The 21,808-nt window shown below is 36.7% G+C and overlaps 1 protein-coding gene across 1 annotated transcript in view; it reads left to right on the top strand.

Annotated features, from left to right (window-relative positions):
• The window catches only part of CSMD1 (CUB and Sushi multiple domains 1), a 1,203,024-nt gene that overhangs the window by 595,730 nt on the left and 585,486 nt on the right, over positions 1 to 21,808 (top strand). Inside the window, exon 5 of the mRNA XM_086744017.1 lies at positions 5,141 to 5,348. Coding sequence (XP_086600143.1) covers positions 5,141 to 5,348 — 208 coding nt within the window. The remainder of the gene's footprint in view (positions 1 to 5,140; positions 5,349 to 21,808) is intronic.

The following is a 21,808-nucleotide window of genomic DNA, read 5'->3' as shown; positions in this document are numbered from 1 at the left end:
ATCACAAGGTGGAAGGGACCCGTAATGACCATTGAGTCGAACCCCCTACTTCTCTCAGGACTACCTAAACCTAAACCATGTAACTAAGAGTATTATCCAGACACTCCTTGAACTCTGACAGACTTGGTGCCATGACCACTTCCTTGGGGAGTCTGTTCCAGTGACTGACCGCCCTCTCAGTGAATAAACTTTTCCTAATGTCTGATCTGAACTTCCTCTGATGCAGCGTCATTCTGTTCTTTCCTTACGTCTTGTTGCTGGTCACCAGAGAGAGGAGATCAGCACCTCCCCCTGTGCTGCCCCCCTTAAGGAAATTGTAGACTGTGGTGAGGTCACCCCTCAGCATTCTCTTCTCCAAGCGGAACAAGCCAAGTGATCTTAGCTGCTTCTCCTAAGTCTTGCCCTCAAGACCTTTCACCATCTTGGTCACCCTCCTCTGGACACACTCTAATAGTCTGATGTCCTTCTTACATTGAGGCTCCCAAAACTGCACACAGTACTTGAGGTGGGGCCACACCAGTGCAGTTTTGAGCAGGACAACTACCTCCCTCAACCAGCTAGCTATGCTCTGATTGATGAACCCTAGAACATGGTTGGCCCTTTAGGGTTCCAGGGCACACTGTTGACTCATACTCAACTTGCCATGAACCCAGACTCCCATATTTATCTCTGTGGGGCTGCTTTCCAGCCTCAATAAATGAATAACTGTTCCAGGGATATTTTTAATACGGAATGCTAAATAATGTATGCTCATGGTTCATTTGGTACCCTATAAAACTGCAATTTTCTTTAATTGGTAAGACTTAGAAAATGTGACTCAAAATGACAATATGTCATTTGACAATGATTTGTAAAATATCTCTCATGTTTTTAATTGCATCTATTCTGTTGCTAGTGACAAAAAGATAAGGAAATTACTAGAATGACATAACAAGAAAAAACTTTTTTGCTATTAATTTTGTAATTTAAGTCACAGCTATGTTTTTATCAGTTATGTTATAATAGTAACGTAGTAAAATGATCTTTCAAATTAAGACCTTTCAGTTTAAACTAAAGCAGGATAGACAATTCTGACAATTTATATTCAAATTCTAAGTTAATTTTGAAAGTTTAGATGGGTTTGGTTTTTTTTTTTTGGTTATTATGCAATAAACACTTTTCACTTGCATAAATATTTTACTAGTTTTTATATTAAAAAGGCATATAGAATGCAGAATGTTGCATTCTAGAAGGAATTTGTGTGGGAAGGAGAGGGAAGTCCAGTAAAAAAGACTGAAGGTTTGAAAGATACCTAAACCAATTAACATAAGGAAGGTTTTTAAGATACTGTTTCTCTTCTTACCCCATCCTTGGATATCTCCTTAGCACAGCATGCACCTCACTTGTAGCGAGATCTCATTTATGCAAAACACAGCTTACCAAAATTGTCAGATTGTTATTTTTGGTGAAATGACTCTTTCTAGTTTGAATAAAAATGTAAGGTTTTTCATTGACTGCCGCAGTTCCTCAGTGATTCTTTTGATTTTTACATATATTAACTTGATGGATATGTTTATCTCTCTTATTTAAGCTACACATCTATACAGTATATATGATTTTTGTCAAGTAGTGCCAGCCATATGTGTTTGCATTTGTACCTTATATATGATGCGTATTCTCTAAATTCAGAGCACTTAATTCCTGACCGCTGAGAGATCCAAATGTTTGTAGCTTTATACTTCAGGTAGTCATTTATGCTGATACAAACAGCACTTTTTGCAGTTGCTTACAACTTGAAAATAACCATGAGTGTTTGCAATTAATTACTTGCACATTTTAAAATGCAATTTGTTAATCACTTAGAGTTTGAATTAATGAAGCCTGAGGCACTATCTGCTATCAAATTACTCTAAGCACAGTTATGCATTAAGATTCCTGAGCACTGTTCTCGCTTTTTCAAAAGCATAACATAGAGAAGGCCATGGCCAAGACGGATGGTCAGTCCAAGGAGGCCAGCTAGCTCTGGGGCCAACTGGTGAAACAGCGTATGGGTAGACAGTTTGTTTCCTATCCCCTGAGCAGTGTGGCCATATCTTGCCTGCCTTAGACAATTTATTACATTTTAACATTTAATAGTCTTGTTGCCATAGCCTGGGTGCCACTTATGATGAAGGAAGTCGCTAAACCACAGGGTCCTGGAACAGGGGAAATATGTCAGAGGAAAGATCATTCTGTGCAGCTGCTTTTGCTGAGGTTTTTCCCTAACACATCCACATCTGTCAGAGAGAAAATACTGACTGTCTGGTCCAAGTTAGTTCCTGTGATCTTACCTGACTAATGTTCCCTTTCCATTTCTGAGCTAACTTGGTTTCTGGCAGACCTCTTAGAAATGGTATTATGAATAGATTAAAAAGCTATGCATCCCTCTGGGCAGATATCTGTAGTAGCCTGAGTTCCTTTAGCTTTCATTGGTAATGCAGAGCGTATAAATTTAGATTTTTGCATGTGATTGCCAGAAATAATCTACTACATAAGCCTTCCTTGTCAGCTGTAAAATTCAGAGCTTTAGTGCTCAAAGCTTTTTCAAAGGCTCTGCAGCAGAAACACTGAGTAGCTTTGTAATTACCACTAGCATGTTACTTAATGTCAGTACAAACACAGTGGGAGGTGGTGTCATTGAGAATGTTGTCATAATAAAGTTTAACAGCAAGTGGCTAGTACCAAAGAGTTATGGCTGACAGGATTTTGCACATCTTGCTAGTTACCCTGGATGGGAAAAGTCTGCTTGCTGGCTTTCAACAATAGAGGTACAAACTGTATGCACTATTAACTGAAACTCATACTCTTACATTTTGATTATTTAAAAAAAAATACAAAAATCCCGTACCGTTATGCCAAAAATGAACAAGTACAAAGCATGAAAAAAACCCAGAGGGTGGAAATAATCAGATTTTAGTTTTTGATAGCTCATTCAAACTAATACTCATGATGACCACTGTGGAAAACAATAATGTAGTGTTTGTTTCTGTACTGAAGTATTGTAAGAGAATGTATCAAGTTAATTTGTTTTTCTTTGCTGGGTTAGATAGTAATCTGAAGTGAAGTGCTTAAAAAAAAAAAAAGAAAAAAAGGGTCATTCTAGATATTATTGGATAACAAACCTTGATTCTTCTTTCTGATTTATTATAGATTTACAGTATTTTAAAATTATTGTAATCTTTGCATGTATTATGCACCAGCAATTTTTACTCTGATCCTTGGCTTTATCCATGAGTTCTTTAATTTTCACTTCCTTTCCCTTTTCATCCCTCAGAGCCACAATGGCCCTTTCAATGTGCACTGTGTAAAAAGCTAGGAATTGAGAGACAAATCACAGAAATGGCCTGATTTCACCAACAAAAAGAAATCTTTTAGGAGTCTAGATCTAGTCTACCCCTAAATCTTCTTCATTTAAAAACGAACATCACATAAATATCAGGATCTAGAAAGTAAGATAACAAATTTATAAAAAGGACCTGCTCTCTCTGAGAAATTTGTGTGCCAAGAAATCATGAAACTCAATAAGGCTTTGGTAGCCAATGTTATGTTACATTTCTTAATGTCAAAGTTTACTTTGCATATAGAAGAGTAAATTGAATCTCTTCAGCAACTTTCTCTCCTCTTTTTGGTCAAATTAATGGTCCATATAATACTTAAATGTTAAAGTAATTATTCTGTTTCTGTCTTTCTCCCAATTTTTCCTTGTATTTCCGTCCCTTATTAGCTATTTATCCTCTTTTAGTACTCCCCTTTTTTTAATGTCCAGCCACAGTATTCGTCCTCCTTTGATTCAAATGAATCTTTTTTCCTTCAAATCTTCTTTTAAAGCTCACTTTCACTGACAGGCTTTCATCTGTGATTGAGAAAAGCAGTTCTACTTCTACCCCTCTCTTTCTTCTTAATTTGCTATTCAGTTATTATCCTAGTTAGACTGTTAAGTTCCTTGTGTCATGCACTGTGCTAAGCTATTTGTTTTTAAATCCACATATGCACTTATAGTATGCAAATAATACCTAATGGTAATAGCAGTAAGTAAAGATGAGAAAACAGGTGAAAAATAAATGCTTCTCTTCTGATCATTCACCTATGCAGAAATACTTTTAATTACTATTGCTCTAGCTTCCATAGTCACCAAAATACACTTGATGAGTATAACACACCAAAAGTCACTTGAGTAATTTTTATGCCAATGAATTGTATGGATGACATGCCTTAGGCCTACCACCTTAGGCTTCCCCCTCACTAAACAAAACCACAACACGTTTTATTGGTTTTTTTTTTTTTAAATTATATGTATTAATATGCAATACTAATAATAATGGTATATCTTTAAAACTTTCAATGAAATCTTATGAGGCAAAGAAGTGTACAAGAAGTCTTCTACATCTTTTGGTGATATATTGAACAACATTCCAGACTGAGCAGCTAACTCCAATGCTCTGTATTTTTAGAAATTTTGTTAATAACCTTTAAAAAATGTTATGAGTGAACCTTGGAAGGTCCATCTGGCAACAAAACCTTCTGAATTTATTTACCATCTGTAAATATTCTGATTCAGAACAAAAAGATTGAAAATGGTTAGTATAATTTTATTAATGCTTTCTAGTTTAGGAAAGCATTTAAATCTCTAAGATTTTTTTTTGTGGGGTTTTTTTTTAGTTATTAGAAATGAGAGATATCTTCAGAAAATAAGTGTTCAATATTTTTTAGTTTGTATCACAGAGCAACTAACTGTATTTCTGTGATTCCCTGGCCAGTTATTTCTTAGATTTCTGTGAACATTTTCACAGAGCCAAAATACCAGTTCTTCAAATCAGCTCATACTGTGTCTGTGCTAAGCTTTTTATTTTTTTTATTTTTTTATTTTTAACCTGGCACTAAATTGTCATCAACAAGGAAAAAAGTAAAAAGAAAAAAGCCAAACCTAAAATCTCTGCAGCTTAATGTCCAGAAAGTGTTCTATTCCATTCAATTGGAGAGTGTATTGTTTCTCTGTGCACATTTATTTGTGGGTATTCTATGTATGGAAAGGAAGAACTGGGTTTGATATGGCACAAACAAGAGTGATGTTTCACTTGTTTAAAGTGCAGCTCCACTTAGTAATTGATATTCTGTTCATCAGCTGAAGGAGCTTGTGGAGGGACACTACGTGGGACAAGTGCAACTATTTCAAGTCCTCACTTCCCTTCTGAGTATGAAAATAATGCTGATTGCACCTGGACCATATTGGCTGAACCAGGAGATACCATTGCTTTGGTTTTTACTGACTTCCAGTTAGAGGAAGGATATGACTTCCTAGAGATCAGTGGGACAGAAGCACCATCAATATGGTAAGTTAGAGATCTTGTAAAGTTCTCAGTTTCAGTTTTGCTTTTTTTTTTTTTTTAGTATTTTGAATATATAGTAAAATATATTTAAAATATTTTCTACCTGTTAGAAATGATGACTTTGTTACACTTTTTCCTTTGGTCACTTTCACCCTCCAGAATTTTTAAAAAAAAAAAAAAAAAAAAAAAAGGAGTTTGTTTTTACTTCCTTGCAAATCTTCATCCTTCCTCTTATTTTCCTCCATCTTTGAGAGCTATATTTTTAAAGTATCTTAGCAGTGAGCATTTATTGATGTTACATATTTTAACTGGGCATGAGAACATTTTCTAATATTTTATCTTGAATGGCTTATCATGATATTGTGCTCCAACAATGAAAGTAATGAACAAAATTCAGCCTCACAATAAAACATGAATATATAGACAGCAAATAGATGCCATCTCATTTTAAACAGGCTATAATTCAGTCTTACTACATGTATTCATATATGCAAGTATTATTATCTTACATTGGGTGATGTTATAACTGTTTGCTTAGCACTATCAGGGCTTAGTACTACATCTACATTTTCTGTATTAAGGAAGAGATGATAGTTCTGTCCATGGGAATGGATTAAATTGCAGAACAGTTTGTATGATGATTTCTCTGAATGCTACATATACAGATTTTTTTTTTCAACTCTGAGAATGTCTTCTGCTTGACATACGTGCCATTGCTATAAAAATGTAGCCTAGAAAAAAAATACAGATCTGCTGTTCACAGATGTCTGATAGTTATTATCTTGAGAATGCTTTTCTGGAGATCTGAAGCAATCTCACTATTATTTCAATGTCATGACAGGCTAGGCAGTAAAATATATTAATAATTGTGAAGCTCTAGGTATCATCTGATCTGTTGAAAAACTGTATCAAATAAAAATACATGGCAACTATGCTTGGCAAATATGTAAAAACTTTGTTTTGAAGATACTTCTGGATCTATATCTCAAGATTACTCTGACATTTCCACACGACCAAAAGTTGTGTAACAGCAGTCAATGAAGCAGCTCTGTATCAAATTAAGTGCTCATATCTGACTGAAATACAATATATGTGTACCCTGTTTGCCTCTCTTTTGTGCACAGACATGCACAATGACAACAGTCATTGATGCCAATGTTTTCTTAGTAGAGGTTCTAAGGACCAGAAGTGGAAATCTTGAAGGGGAAGAGCTAATGGAGTCTTGTTGTATCTGTATGAGGCTCTAGTAGACACCTAGAAACATTGCAATAAATTAATCTGTTACTGAATTTGAACATGTAAATATAGGAATAACTTTACTTTTACAGACCATGACATATGCATATCTGTTCCCAATAAGTTTTCTGGTAATAGATGATGTAGAAGAATATGAGTAGAAAGCAATGGAAATATATTCTGCATTGATCTCATGTAATATCACATTGGAAATCAGAATCTTATTTCTCCTAGAATTAATTCTAAATAGTTTCCTCATTTTCCCTGATATTTTTTTTTAGAGTTGGAGATACATTTTTTTTATAATGCTAAACTCTGATAAAGATTTATTATGTGTTCTTAGGATCATAGAAATATAGAATAGTTTGAGTTCAAAGGGACCTTTAAAGGTCATGTAGTCCAACTTCCCCTACAAGGAGCAGGGACATCTCCAAGTAGATCAGGTTGCTTAGAGCCCCATCCAACCTGGCCTTGAACATTTCCAGGGACGGGGTGTCTACCACCTCTCTGGGCAACCTGTTCCAGTGTTGTAGCACCCTCTGTGTAAAAAATTTCTTCCTTATATCTACTGTAAATCCTACCCTCTTTTAGTTTATAACCATTAGCCCTTGGCCTGTTGTGACAGACTCTGCTAGAAAGTTTCTCCTCATCTTTCTTATAAACCCCTTCTAAGTATTGAAAAGCCTCAATAAGGTCACCCTGGAGCCTTCACTTCTCTAGGCTGAACAACACAGATTCTCTCAGCCTGTCCACATAGGAGAGATGCTCTATCTCTCTGATAATTTTTGTGGCACTCCTCTGGACTCGCTCCAACAGGTCCACATCTTTCCTGTGCTGATGGCTCCAGATCTGGATGCAGTACTCCAGGCAGGGTTTCACAAGGGCAGAAGAGAGGTGAAGAATCACCTCCCTCATCCTGCTGGCCGCACTCCTTTTGATGCAGCCCAGGATGCGGTTGGCTTTCTGGGCTGCAAGAGTACATTGCCTGCTCATGTTGAGCTTCTCGTCCACCAACACACCCAAGTCCTTCTCCATAGGGCTGCTCTTAATCCCTTCATCCCCCATCCTGTATTGATATTGGGCATTGCCCCGATCCATATGCAGGACCTTGCACTTAACCTTGTTGAACCTCATGAGGTTCACATGGACTCACTTCTTGAGCTTGTCCAGGTCCCTCTGGATGGCATTCAGGCCCTCAGGCATATCAACTGCACCACTCAGCTTGGTGTTGTCAGCAAACTTGCTGAGAGTGCACTCAATCCCACTGTCCATGTCATTGATGACAATGCTAAACAGTACTGATATCACTGATACCAGTACAGGACCAGTACAGGATCACTAAGAAAAGTTTGGAGAACCTATAGGAAGTTTTATAAGAAATGTTTAAAGAATTAATGGATAATTTGGAGTGAAGCTACACATTCAGCTATATCTATGCCAGAGCAGTTACCATAGCGACATTAGAGCCATGCTAAATGTAGTGCATGCTGTCATCTGCAAAAATCGGCTGTGTGTTTAAATATGAAGTTGTTCTATACTTAAAACTAATGATCTAGAGGTGTATCATCTTAAAATGTGACTTTTTTTTTTTAATTGCTCCCTTTTATTTTATCTGGTACCATGTCAACAGGTTTATACAGTAATTCTGTGTTAGAAGATGTATTACATTAGAACAGTCTGGTAATTATGACTGATTTTTCACTTAAAGGAATATTTGCTTTAAATAAGCCAAATATTATCCTAGTGAAGAACATAGAAAGACAGATATACGAGCACTGCAAAAGGTAGAAAGAGTGAGAATAAACAAAATAATTTAAGACTGATGACTCTTTAGTGGTTTTAGTATATGGTGCAATTGGTCTGGATTACCCTCTCATATCAACAAAGTTAGCACCAGTTCCAGCATGATTATCATAAAAACCTGGATGGACTTTTTCTAAGTAAAGCAATGGAAATGGTAGAACAAGTAAAATCTAAATGCTGAGGAAGAATAACCTGATAGATTTATAAAGTATGATAAAGAGATATTATAGTAATTATATTACTGATATTATATGCCTTACTTTTCTAAACATTCTTTAAGATGTTGATTTAATTTACATGTTATACAGCTGATTGGTTTACAGTGTATTGAAAAGGAAGAAGATATTTGTTTTCCTTATTCTTAAAATATTATTTGAAAATCATTCATACAGTCCATCCTAATGGAATTAGTTTATAAAAGATTCAAATGACATTACCTTGCTATTTATTTTATGATACAATTAGAGTGTCTAAGGCTATTCAAGTTTGGGGCGTTTTTTCCTAGTTAAAGAGCAGTTATATAGCTCTGTGTCTTGAATGGATGGGCACATATAGATGACCACATTTTTAATCCTACTTTGAATCAATATAACTGTCAACAGATTTAAAAAGGTGAAGATCAGTGTTTGCAAAATGAATGCAAAGCAGGTAGAATAGGCCTTTTAATCTGTGGAGGAAGTAAAATAATTGTTAGTAAGGCTGTAGATGAAAGAAACCTTTTGTTTTAATTTGAATCACTTGCTTGATTTGCTATTTCATAAAGTAGTTTTATATGTAAAGCATGTTTATCTTGAGTGGTAAGCTCTTGCTCACAATGCCACGAACGGTACTTCTGGGACCATAATAGAAAGACTGCCTCTTTGCTATGTCTTCACCAAATGGCTGGATCTGTTGAGTTTGAAGAGCTCCTCTGTTGTTAATTAGTAGAGCTTTAAAAAAGTTTTTTGCATAATTTCTGAACATTAAATATAACTTTTTAAATACTTCCAAACATGTGCCTTTAGACTTCAGCTTAAGTTATATAGTACTTAAAATTAAATCAAGATTGGATCTAGAGCGAGCATTAAGAAGTATCATAAAAGCCCATGGTTTTGAAGTAAAATCACTTAGGGAAAGCATCCTTTTGAAAATCTCTTAATGAGTGTTTCCCAAGACAACTCCTTAAGACTGAGGTGTTTTGGGTGATTTTTGTTTTTCTTTTTTAATTTGGACTGAATATTTTATTATTTGCAGGTTAGATAACGCTGGGCAATTGCCATGGGTATAGATAGGCTTGACTCAGGCTTTTTCCTGTAAATGTGGCTTTGCCATAATTTTTGCAAGATTAAAAAATTATTTTACAAAAAAAAATCTTAGATTATTACTGTATGCATTAAAGGTAGTCATGATAGTAAGAATAATTCTACAGTCATTTTTCACATGGAATATTAATATTGAGCATATTTTGTTCTACAATTTCTTTTTGCCTCTTTTGCCCTAAAATATTAATATTTTCTGACTATGCTTCAATTGAACCCTAAAATTATTATCCTTCATTTTTTTTTTGTCAGTATTTGCCAAGAGAATGAACTACACTTCATACTTTTTAGTCTAAATTAATTTCCTAGTACTATTTAAAAATACCCTTAAGATTATTCTGACTTCCTTATAAATCACCTCAATATCCTAGTGGAAGGCCATTAAAATGCATGTGGATGTGAGTGTGATTTGGAAGTGTCAATAGTGAATTACTATAATCTTGGCATACAATTTGACATAAGTACCTGGAGTAATCTGAAGCTCACTTCTTATTTCTGTGTTAATGAAAAAATCTTATAACAGTTAATTTGTGTTTCTTAGATAAGTACGCCAGTCCAAGCACTTAGATATAATTAGAAACAGTAATATTTTGATCTACATGTTTCCTGTCCTGTTTATAGAGACCTGTATTAATCTTACCACCATAATTGTGAAAGGTCTATAGGAGAGTAATGCATGAGATAATGGAGTGGTCTAAATCACCTTTTTAACAGACACCTATGGCAGTAGATCCACACAGATGAGCTGAATATTTAGCTCAGAACAACATAATTATACAGCTAAAGAGCACCATCTATTGGTTTACTGTGAAAAGATATATTGCTTGTGGATGCACCTTCCATAAAGTTGTTGTTATACACCAGGAAAGGGCTTGTGACATACACTTAGCAATATAAGGTTCTATTTTATTTTCCTTCTCCATCAGATGAGAAAGGATGTGTTGTGGCTATGCAACAAGACGAAGACAGATTCCAGCTTTTTCATTTGAGAACACTATTGGCTTTTACTAGTTTATTTTCTATTAGTTATTTACTTTAGACTCTTTAGAAGCCTTCTGACAATCATCCCTTCTTTTTTTTTTTGTCACCAGTGAAACTCTGCAATACTGTATGTTTGTATTGGAGATGCTGGTAAAGGGTTCTCTTGCTGTCTATTAGTTTTTGGAAGCTCTTACATTTCTTTAGCTTTTAAGCAGATTTCCTTTTTTACCTGTTTTGGTTAGGAAACTGAGTCCAATAAGTATAAGCTTCTGTATTTGATAACCTGTCCATCTGACGTGCTGTGAACCATGGTTTTTGGTTTGGGGGTTTTTTGGGGGGGTTTCTTTTTTTTTTTTTTTTTTTTTTCAGGCAAAGAAGTTGCATAGTTACTCTAAAATTCTTTCTGTTGACTTTCCTGTTGCAAAGTTTCCAGTTATTTTTTTTTAAATCCTGTAGTCTATCACATTTGAACATCAACATTAATGCTGTTCAGCAGTTGAACCCATTCTATCAAATATATATAGCAACAAAAAAAACTTTTAAAATTTACTTACCGTAGAACATTATACACTTCCGAATGCCCAAGATAGATTGGAAAGACAAAGATGCTTTTAAGGTGAACAAGAATATTTGTCTGTATTAAGATATTTGTAAGACTGAAAAATACAGTGACCATGACAGGATATTAGATATTGTCAATTAAGAATATGTTTATTTACCCAATTAGAATGAAAGTTCTGTTCATTAAACATGTTTTTGCTAACTGATTTCTTCCATGTCCCATTTGTTCAGAATTTTACTACAGCACACGTCAGTATGCATTCACATATTGCAAACTGAATAAATGATAGAAGAATCCCTAAAATAAGTAACATGGCAAATGCCATGTCTTTTTAAAAGATTCAGTGGAATATATCTTTTTCCCTGACTTCTGAGTCCTGTCAGTTGCTGCTTTTGCTGCTCTTGCTTGTTTCTCCTGGTTTCTCCTAGTTAATTTTCTGTTGGCAAGACCTATACTCCCATTGCTCCCTTCCCTTTCCTTCCTACCAACATGTCCTGTTTCTGCATCCTCTCTCAGCATTTGCTGCCATGTTCAATGGTTTAAGCTTAAAATGTGGTAAAACTTATTCCAAACAAGCATTGACACGTTGTAGTTGATCTTCATGTCCCTTCAAGGGACAACCCTTAAGGTTGAAAACCATAACGCCCATTCCTTAAAAAAAAAAAAAAAAAAGTATAGTTACAGTCAAAACGGCGTATAAAAAGTTTGCAAAGAATGTGCTGAACTTAGTGCCTGTGGAGTTCTGCAATCTTGGAGTGAATGTCTCCCTGGTCTCAGAGCTGTTAAGCATACTTTCAGAAAGGATTATCCCACTCAGATTAGGGTATTTAGAAAGAAAATAGGCACAGTGTTTTGCGTAGGATGCCAGCTATGTATATTAAATATTTGATACAGGCAGCTGGTATACTCTAGTTCTTAAAGTATTGCTTTCCAGAGTCTTTTAAAATTCCCTGAGTGGGAAATAGCATGTTTTAATTCAGTATCTGTATCCAGTTCTTTGGCATAGTAGTTATATATATATATATATATATATATATACACCCAAACATATGCAGATAAACAGCTCCTTCACTCCTACAGTTTTCCCATAATAAGGATTAATAAAATGATCTCATCAGTGATGTATCTTGTACTTTGCTATATTTATCAAAATCATCATGCTCCAAAATGGATTTTCAGCAGGCATTCAAATGCCTGCTTGAAAAATGAATTATTCACAGTTGTTAGTAAATTGTTAGCAGACTTGGGAAAATACAATGAACACTGCTCAGTAACTTTGGAGTCCACAGAAAGAAATAAAGACAGATTGGAGAGGTCTCTCCCTCTAATATTTCCATGGGAGGGAATATGAAACCTGGCTACTATTGATATGAATGCAAAACTGCAATGAAATTGTTGTTTAAGACACAGTTACGTTTATTTTATTGTCTTCCTTTTCCTTTCAGCATAGTTTTTCCTTTTTTTTTTAACATTTTTTTTATACAGGAGAAGGTCTGTGAATTTTTGTTTGTTTTATTATTTAAATGTATATTAAACACATATATATAACATACACATATATATAGTGTATACTATATAAGCAGATGAGGTCTGCTGGTAACAATGAGGCACTATCAGATTCTCATTGCTAAAATGACCATAATGAAGAAAAAGACAGAGTACAAGGAGTGGTTTCAAAAATAAGCTGCAATGTAACATGTGAAATTGTATGTGATCTCTGAGTTGACAGTATTGCACTGAAAGAAAGGGGATGATGGAGGGAATAAGGGCTTTGAGTTGCGCAGCCGGGAGACAGGAATTAATCTAACATGAGAAGAATTTTGTTTGGGTAGGTTGGGGGATAGTATGACAGATTTTAAAGAGTTGGAAGGTTTGGAAACAGCTTCAGGCTGGGTAGGAAGGGCTGGAAAATTTGAACTTGAGAGTAGCAATGGTGGAATTTGATGCTCTAGGTCAGAAAAGCCTTTGCAGAATGATATCTCAAATGAGCCTGGGAAGTGTACTCGAGTCAGCCCTCCTACTGGCACAGGGTGAATAAAAACATCCTAAGCCCACAGGAATAAGAATGTAACTAATGGAGTCAATTTGATCCAGCCAGTATATCCACTCTCCTTTCCTTTTCCCTCAAAACTAGACAGTTTTCGTACATTTATCTTTGCTGTGTAGGACAGTGGTGAAGCCTGGCCTTCTCTCTACTTTCCTGGTAAATACACAATAGCTGTATCAGTATCCTGTGATCTTTACCCAGATAGTAGGCATGTAATGATGGCAAGTGCTGAAATATGTATATAATTCTTCTGAGAGCTTCAGGTAGAAATGTAGCAAACCAGTTTCCCATTCTTCCTTTTAGACCATAGCTTTCCTTTGGATTATATGTAAATCTTATGTTCTGAAATGGAGACGATGGAAATCCTGTGGATAAAGGCTGTGGATGTTATCTACCTGGACTTTACTAAAGCCTTTGATACTGTCTCCCACAACATTCTCCTAGAGAAGCTGACAGCTCATGGCTTAGACAAGTGTACTTTTAAATGGGTAAAAAACTGGCTGGATGGCCGAGTCCAGAGAGTTGTGGTAAATTGAGTTAAATCCAGTTGGTGGCTGGTCACAAGTGGTGTTCCCCAGGGGTCAGTGCTGGGGCCAATTTTCTTTAATATCTTTATCAGTGATCTGGACGAGAGGATTGAGTGTTCCCTCAGTAACTTTGGAGATGACTCCAAACTGGGTGAGAGTGTCAATCTACTCGAGGGTAGGAAGCCTCTGTGGAGGGACCTGGACAGGCTGGATCGATGGGCTGAGGTCAGTTGTATGAGGTTCAAGAAGGCCAAGTGCCGGGTGCTGCCTTTGGGTCACAACAATCCCATGCAACACTATATGGAAGTGTGGCTGGAAAGCTGCCCAGTGGAAAGGGACCTGGGGGTGCTAGTGGACAGTCATGAGTGGTGTGCCCAGGTGACCAAGAAGGCCAACAGCATTCTGGCTTGTTTCAGGAATAGTGTAGCCAGCAGGAGTAGAGAATTGATTGTGTCCCTGTACTTGACACTGGTGAGGTCATACTTTGAATACTGTGTGCAGTTTTGGGCCCCTCACTGCAAGAAGGATGTTGACATGCTGGAGTGCGTCCAAAGAAGGGCAACGAAGCTGGTGAGTGGTCTGGAGCTGTCTTATCACGAGCGCCTGAGGGCACCGTGATTATATAGTCTGGAGAAGAGGGGGCTGAGGGGAGACCTCATTGCTCTCTACAACTACCTGAAAGGAGGTTGTAATGAGGTGGATGTTGGTCTCTTTTCCCAAGTTCTTTACTGAAAGAGTGGTCAAGCATTTGAACAGGCTGGCCAAGGAAGTAGTGGAGTCACTATCCCTAGAGGTGTTCAAAAAACGTGTAGATGTGGCACTCCAGCACATGGTTTAGTAGGCATCGTGGTGTTGGGTTGACAGTTGGACTTGATGATCTTGGAGCTCTTATCCAACTGTAATGATTCTACGATTCTACTCTGATTAAAAAAAAAAAAAAGTTTGTGGAGTCCTGACGGAAAGGCAAATCTATTTAAAGCTCAGTTAATAAATATAGAGCCATAGAATCAAGGAGCAGGAACACCTTCAACTAGATCAGGTTGCTCAGAGCCCCATCCAACCTGACCTTGAATGTATCCAGGGATGAGGCACCTACCACTTCTCTAGGTAACCTGTTCCAGTGTTCCACTACCCTCATTCTAAAAAATTTCTTTCTTATGTAAATCTACCCCTTTCTAATTCAGAAACATTACTTCTTGTCATATTGCAACAGGCTCTGGTAAAATGTTTCTCACTATCTTTCTTATAAGCCCACTTAGGTACTGGAAGACTGCTATAAGGTCTCCCTGGAGCCTCCTCTTCTCCAGTCCTCTGATCATCTTCGTGGCCCTCCTCTGAACGGTCTCCAACTGGTCCATTTCCTTCTTATGCTGGGGGCTCCAGAACTGGACGCAGTACTCCAGGTGGTGTCTCACAAGAGTGGAATAGAGGGGAAGAATCACCTCCCTCGACCCACTGGCCATGATTCTTTTGAGGCAGCCTAGGATACGATTGACTTTCTGGGCTGCAAGAGCACATTGTTGGCTAATGTTGAACTTCTCATCCACCAGCACACCCAAGTCCTACTCTTCAGGGCAGTTCTCAATCCATTCTCTGCCCATCCTGTATTTGTGCTTGAGATTGCCCAGAGCCATGCACAGGACCTTGCGCTTGGTCTTGTCGAACTTCATGAGGTCTCATGGACCCACCTCTTCAGCTTATCAAGGTCCCTCTATATGGCATCTCTTCCCTCCAGCATGTTGACCTCACCACACAGCTTGGTGTCATTGACTAACTCACTGAGGGTGCAGTCTATCCCACTGTCCATGTTGCCAATAAAGATGTTAAACAAGGCTGGTCCCAATACCAACCCCTGAGGCACACTACTCGTCACTGGTCTCCACCTGGACATTGAGCCATTGACCACCATTCTCCAAGTGTGGCCATCCAGCCAATTCCTTATCCACTGACTGTTCCATACATTAAATCCATGTCACTCCAGTTTAGAGAAGAATGTCATGTGGGACAGTGTCAAATGCTTTGCACAAATCCAGACAGATGATGTCAGTTGCTCGTCCTTTGTCCACTGATGCTTTAAGCCTGTCACAGAAGACCATCAAATTGGTCAGGCACCATTTGTCCTTAGTGAAGCCGTTTTAGCTGTTGTAGAACTTCACGAGGTTTATATTGACCTGCCTGTGTAGAATCATAGAATGGTTAGGGTTGGAAGGGACCTTCAAAGGACATCTAGTCCAACCCCCCTGCAAGGAGCAGGAACATGCCCGACTAGATCAGGTTGCTCAGAGCCTCATCCAACCTGGCCTTGAACGTTTCCAGGGATTGGGCATCAACCACCTCTCTGGGCAACCTGTTCTAGTGTTCTACAACTCTCAGCATAAAAATTTTTTTCCTAATATCCTGTCTAAATCTACCTCCCTCTATTTTAAAACCATTACCCCTTGTCCTATCACAACAGGCCCTACTGAAGAGTCTCTCCCCATCTTTCTTGTAGGCCCCCTTGAGGTACTGGAAGACTGGAAGACCTCTATAAGGTCTCCCCAGAGCCTCCTCTTCTGCAGGCTGAACAGCCCCAACTCTCTCAGCCTGTGCTTATAAGAGAGGTGCTCCAGCTCTTTTATCATCTTTGTGGCCCTCCTCTGAACCTTCCCCAACTGGTCCATGTCCTTCTGATGTTGGGGGCTCCAGAACTGGACACAGTACTCCAGGTGGGGTCTCACCAGGGCAGAGTAGAGGGGGAGAATCACCTCCCTCGACCTGCTGGCCATGCTCCTCTTGATGCAGCCCAGGATGTGGTTGGCCTTCTGGGCCGCAAGGGCGCATTGCCGGCTTATGTTAAGCTTCTCATCCACCATCACTCTCAAGTCCCTCTCCTCAGGGCTGCTCTTGATCCATTTTCCGCCCAGCCTGTATTTGTGCCTGGGATTGCCATGACCCAGGTGCAGGACCTTGCACTTGGCCTGGTTGCACTTAATGAGGTTGGTATGGGCCCACCTCTCCAGCCTGTCAAGGTCCCTCTGGATGGCATCCCTCCCTTCCAGCGTGTAGCCTGACAAGGTCCCTCTGGATGGCCTCTCTTTCCTCCAGCATGTGAACTGCATCACACAAATGTGTCATTTATGGTAATATCTCACATAGAAATCTTGAAAAATTTCTGAGGCTTGTATTTAAAGAAAGCATATGTGAAATGTGTCACTTATCTTTTGCTTCATGCTAATATATATATTAGTAACTGTATGCATGAAAGTATGTGGAAGCTTTTGTAAGGATTTTGGCACTAGAATAAATAGGATGCTACTAGTAGTGACTGAACTAATATAATCTCTCCTGTGTTAGCTATAAAAACCCAGAGACTGCTTAACTGTTAACACCAGCATGTGAACGGTGTATGAAGTGAGAAGTGTAGCAGCAGTAAATTGATGCTTAATTCACAGAACACTGTTGCTTTCTTTGCACCTATTAATTTACAGCCTACTGCGCTGAAGAGATATAAAGGCTTAATTCATACCACATCACAAACTGACAGGAACAGAAGAGTGAAAGAACTCACTTAAGGAAGCACTGTGACCTACAGTATAATTTTCCACCACATTTAAAATAACATTAAGAGGACTAGATTTTAAAAATTAAGGATGTGAACAATGTTTAAATACATTAACAGAGAGCTTAGGTTGCTTAAAATACCACTACCAATACTGTCTTTCTAAACAGATTGTCTAACACTGGGGATTCAGTGCGCTCCTAAAATTTCCTTGTACTAGATCTGTTGCATTCTTCTAGAATATCTGTATCATTAGCCTTTTTTTCTCACAAAATCCTCAACATTAGATAGAGGAAAATATATTCTAATCATGAAACAGCTCATACCAGTATATTCAGGTAATATTAAAAGCTTTTCTTAGAGACATTTATGAATCACTACGTTTCTTGCTTTTACACAATACCTATCCATTGCAGTCAACTTCAAGTGTAGCTTCCTAGTAAGATAAAACCTATAGTTATTTTGACTTTTGAAACTTCAGATTAAAATTCCCCTGCCCCTTGCCCTGTAGCCCTACAGTGATTCTAGATTTGTGTGCAATAATCACAGTAGTTCTGAAAAAAAATGCGTCTACTCTCTGATTTTTCCACACACAAACACACACACACACAAAAAAATCTGGAAATCAAAGTGGAGTTGACTAATGTATATATCTGTGGAGGTCTCTGTTACCTTGTGAGAAGGAAAAATCTTGCTAAGAACATGTGTGTGTGCATATAAATACAAAGATGTATTAAAAAATTGAAGTAGTATCACGACTCAGTTAATCTGGGCAAATCACTATTTACAGACATCAGTATTGGCAATATTACATTAGTCTGTAAAACAGAAAGATAATTATTGCCTGGAGCTTAAGCCAAGTTCTAGTTTTTTGTCACTGGTACCTAGTTTAGAAATAGTATTGGAAAGAAAACAAATCATGGTGTATCAAAGCTACATTGGCGTGAGTGGTGACCTCTTTTCCTTGGATCAGTGAGGACGAAGAATGATAATTTACCAAACGGGTCTTTTCTAATGTACTATAGTTTTCGGGGTTAAATGTAAAATATATTAGATTTATAGTACTAGCTGTTGCCATTTTCTTAAAGGCAACCTGTCCAAAACCAGGACAATACAGTAGGATTTTTTAACACGTCTTGATTTTTTTAAACAACTGTTTTCAAGTACCCAAGTATATGAAGAACTGTTTGGTAGGAATTAGCATAGCTGAATGCATGCTTGCTTTCCAGCAACTTAAAATGATCTCAGCAATTTATCATTATTTTTTTAAAAGGATTGAATTTTAGGATATAAGAATCAAGTGTGAATATAAGTCTGTTTCATTTTTTTTTTTCCTGGATGTACTGAAAACAGTATACTAAAATATGGTACATAACTAAAATATTTGTAAGTAGGGTTTTTGTCTTTCAACAAGATATACGGAAGTGGACATACTCCTCCAGAAAACTCTTCCTGAATTTCCACTGCAATCTTTTTCGGCCAACTAACCATGAGTTTGTCCCTTGGTGGTTCTGCTAAGACCAGTGCTATGATCTACATCAGCTCAGAGTAAACCTGTCAATGATATGTTCTTACAGTTAATAAATACCTTGGCCCCTGGTATCTCTGTTTAGTTAGCACACAGAATGCATAAATTTTTATTTGTCTCTAAAATAATGTTAAATTGAATTAAAATAACATGTTTATTGATGGCTACTTTTTTCCTTTTAATGTCTGCACAGTAGGCTAGTGATTTGACTTAATGGGTTTTCTGCAGATGTCTGCACTTAGAAGATACTGTGCTGTTTTGTATCTCTGATGTTTTAAAGCAATAGTTACAGCACAGAAAGTTTAGATATGATTTGTAGCAGTGACTGAGATACTGTTTCTGTTTTTCCCATTACCCAAGTAGGCAAGGGAGAGGACAACCAGCAGGGAAGGCAATTTGCTGTGGATAAAAACATAACACAAAGATTGGCAAAGTTTAGCCACACTTCCAGCAACACCACAGGGAAGAGTATGAATTTCAACTGTAAACCATCTAAAATAAAATTAAAAACTGAAGTACTAATGATTATTTTTTTATACATTGCGTACTTCGTAGCTAATGAGTATATTAACTGAAAAAAATATTCAGTATGTTAATAAGATTGGCAAATGATTGTGTCCCACTTTTATAGAAGCAGATAGAAGAGGCAGAAAAGAGATGCAAGTTTTCAGGCCAGAAAGCAAGAACTTACATTAGAACAGCTGGTATTTCTTTAGAATGGTGTGACCCAAGTGTTAAAATCTATTTATTAGAAACAATACAGTAAAATATGTGAAGATATCACTAATATAATGGAATTCTGTAATTTTAAATTTCTACACAATCCCATGTAGACATATGTGATCATCTACATATGGTTTTATTTTTTATTCAGAGCTTTGAAATTATAGATAAGTTATTGAAAGAAGAGCTCAAATTCAGATATTCTGTATCAAAGCAAAATCCACACTTTTCTTAGAATGTAGTTTTGCACCCCTATTTTGAAATTAGAACAGCAGGACCAAATTCCCCTAAAAACCATAGGAAGTAGCATGTAAATGAATTTAAGTAACTTCAAATGAGTTTTATAAACTATGTGTTTAGTTACATTGTCACAATAATATACAGTTGTCTTTTTTAGCTAACTTAAGGGCAGTGTAGTTTACAATACACACTGAGACAGAAGTAGGGTATGATCTAGCAGAGCGTATATGTAGATTTACTGGAGTGTAATTTGTCATATTTCTGTGTACATAAAAATATCATTAATATTACAAAGTTGTGCACTCAGGAATAAAGAATGCCAGCTTTAGTTTCACCCACTTGCATGTAAAAATTTACAAAGCTTTTTAATTATGCCATCAACTGCTCTTATTTCTCCCTGTAATCTGAGACTGAATTACTGTTATGCATTTAAATAGACTCTAGTCAGTAGGACTGCTGCTACATATGTTAAAATCAGAAGTTTTGTGCATTATACAGGATATTAAAGGAAAAGAAAGGAATGTCTCATTAAAACAAATGGAGTACCACTTTAAAACCTGGGTCTTATATGTGCTTTATTCATAGGGTTGCTATGTCATCGTACCAGGTATCTTCAGATAAAATTTGTGCAAGTTTTTGCTGATATTGTGGTCCTCATTTCTCTTATAGCTGAGCTCAGCTCCTTTAGCACTTCTTTCAAATGCAACTATAGCCCATGGGACCTTCAACTGAGTAAACAGAATACGAGGTACTGAAGACTTATTTCTTTTTTTTTTTTTTTTTTTTTTTCCTGTTGAGGCTGTGTGTTGTATTTAACATTTTTTTTTGGTGCTGTTTCTAATATCCAGGCTTTAGTCCTTATTAGGAAAAAAAAAAGTTTAAAATATCAATGCCAAAGAACATGAAAAGAAATATTTTAAAGCTTTATATTTATCTTTCTTATGCTGTAAAAAAAAAAAAAATAGTAGTAGTACTAGTATAACAGTATGTCGTCCAACATTGTGGAAACATAAACAGAAAGATTATTTGAGTTTCAGTAGTATTGGAAGGGAGCACATTTACAGAGAGAGGAAATATTTTACTTTTTTTTTTTTCAGTCATTATTTATGCACCCCTCTTAATTAGTTTCAGTCTTGTTTGACTAGATTAATTATTTTTTTAAAGGAATTAAATATTTTTAATCATTTTCATTTTAAAAAATGCCACTTTGAAACTTGAATATTCTTCTAGTAGTTGTATCATAGGAATTGTTGAAGAGTCTTCCTCCTGTGAATCATGAAACATTAGCAATCTCTACAGGAGACTGAGGGCTGCATCTTAGTCTCACAGACTGAAAAAAAAGTGCTTGGTTATACCTTTTAAGACCATAAGCATCCCTATTTAGTGATCTTCACTTGGGAAGGGGGGGAGGGTAACTCTTGTTTTCTCTAGCTTAAAAATATGGTAATTTTTGATAAAGCAAAGTACAGCGTTCCAGTTTGGTAAATAATTAACTACTGTCAGTTATATGTTTATTTTTTCTATGGAAGCTTCTAAAAATTTCAATATATTTTTAGAAAAAAAAAAGATGAAAACATTAAAAATCATCATTAGCATTTTCTATATCTGAGGCTGGAACTGTAGTTTAACATTTATGGCCAGCTTATATCTTAAAACTATTTAAAGGCTGCTAAAATATCCTTTTGATATTATCTTCTCAAAGATGTTAGGACAAGTGCTACCTACTACTGTGATGTCATTCCCAATATTCTTATTTATTGCCCTTTTTTTCAGCCATGATGGATACTTAAAGAAGGTCTTATAAAAATACACTCGAATGAAAAAGGAAGGAATAGTAAAGGACAACTTCTGTAGATCATGTGCAGCCCATGTATGAATTGGATAGGAGAGACTGACTTCCAAATAAGGGCTTTATGGATTCCAACATTATTATGCAGTTAATTTTATTTCAATCCAGTTATGTGTTCATAACATTAATTA

The sequence above is a fragment of the Chlamydotis macqueenii genome, chromosome 3, assembly GCF_036417535.1.
Source record: "Chlamydotis macqueenii isolate bChlMac1 chromosome 3, bChlMac1.mat, whole genome shotgun sequence".
Taxonomy (NCBI): domain Eukaryota; kingdom Metazoa; phylum Chordata; class Aves; order Otidiformes; family Otididae; genus Chlamydotis; species Chlamydotis macqueenii.
Note: the sequence above shows the minus strand (reverse complement) of the source record. Positions and strands in the feature narration are given on the sequence as shown.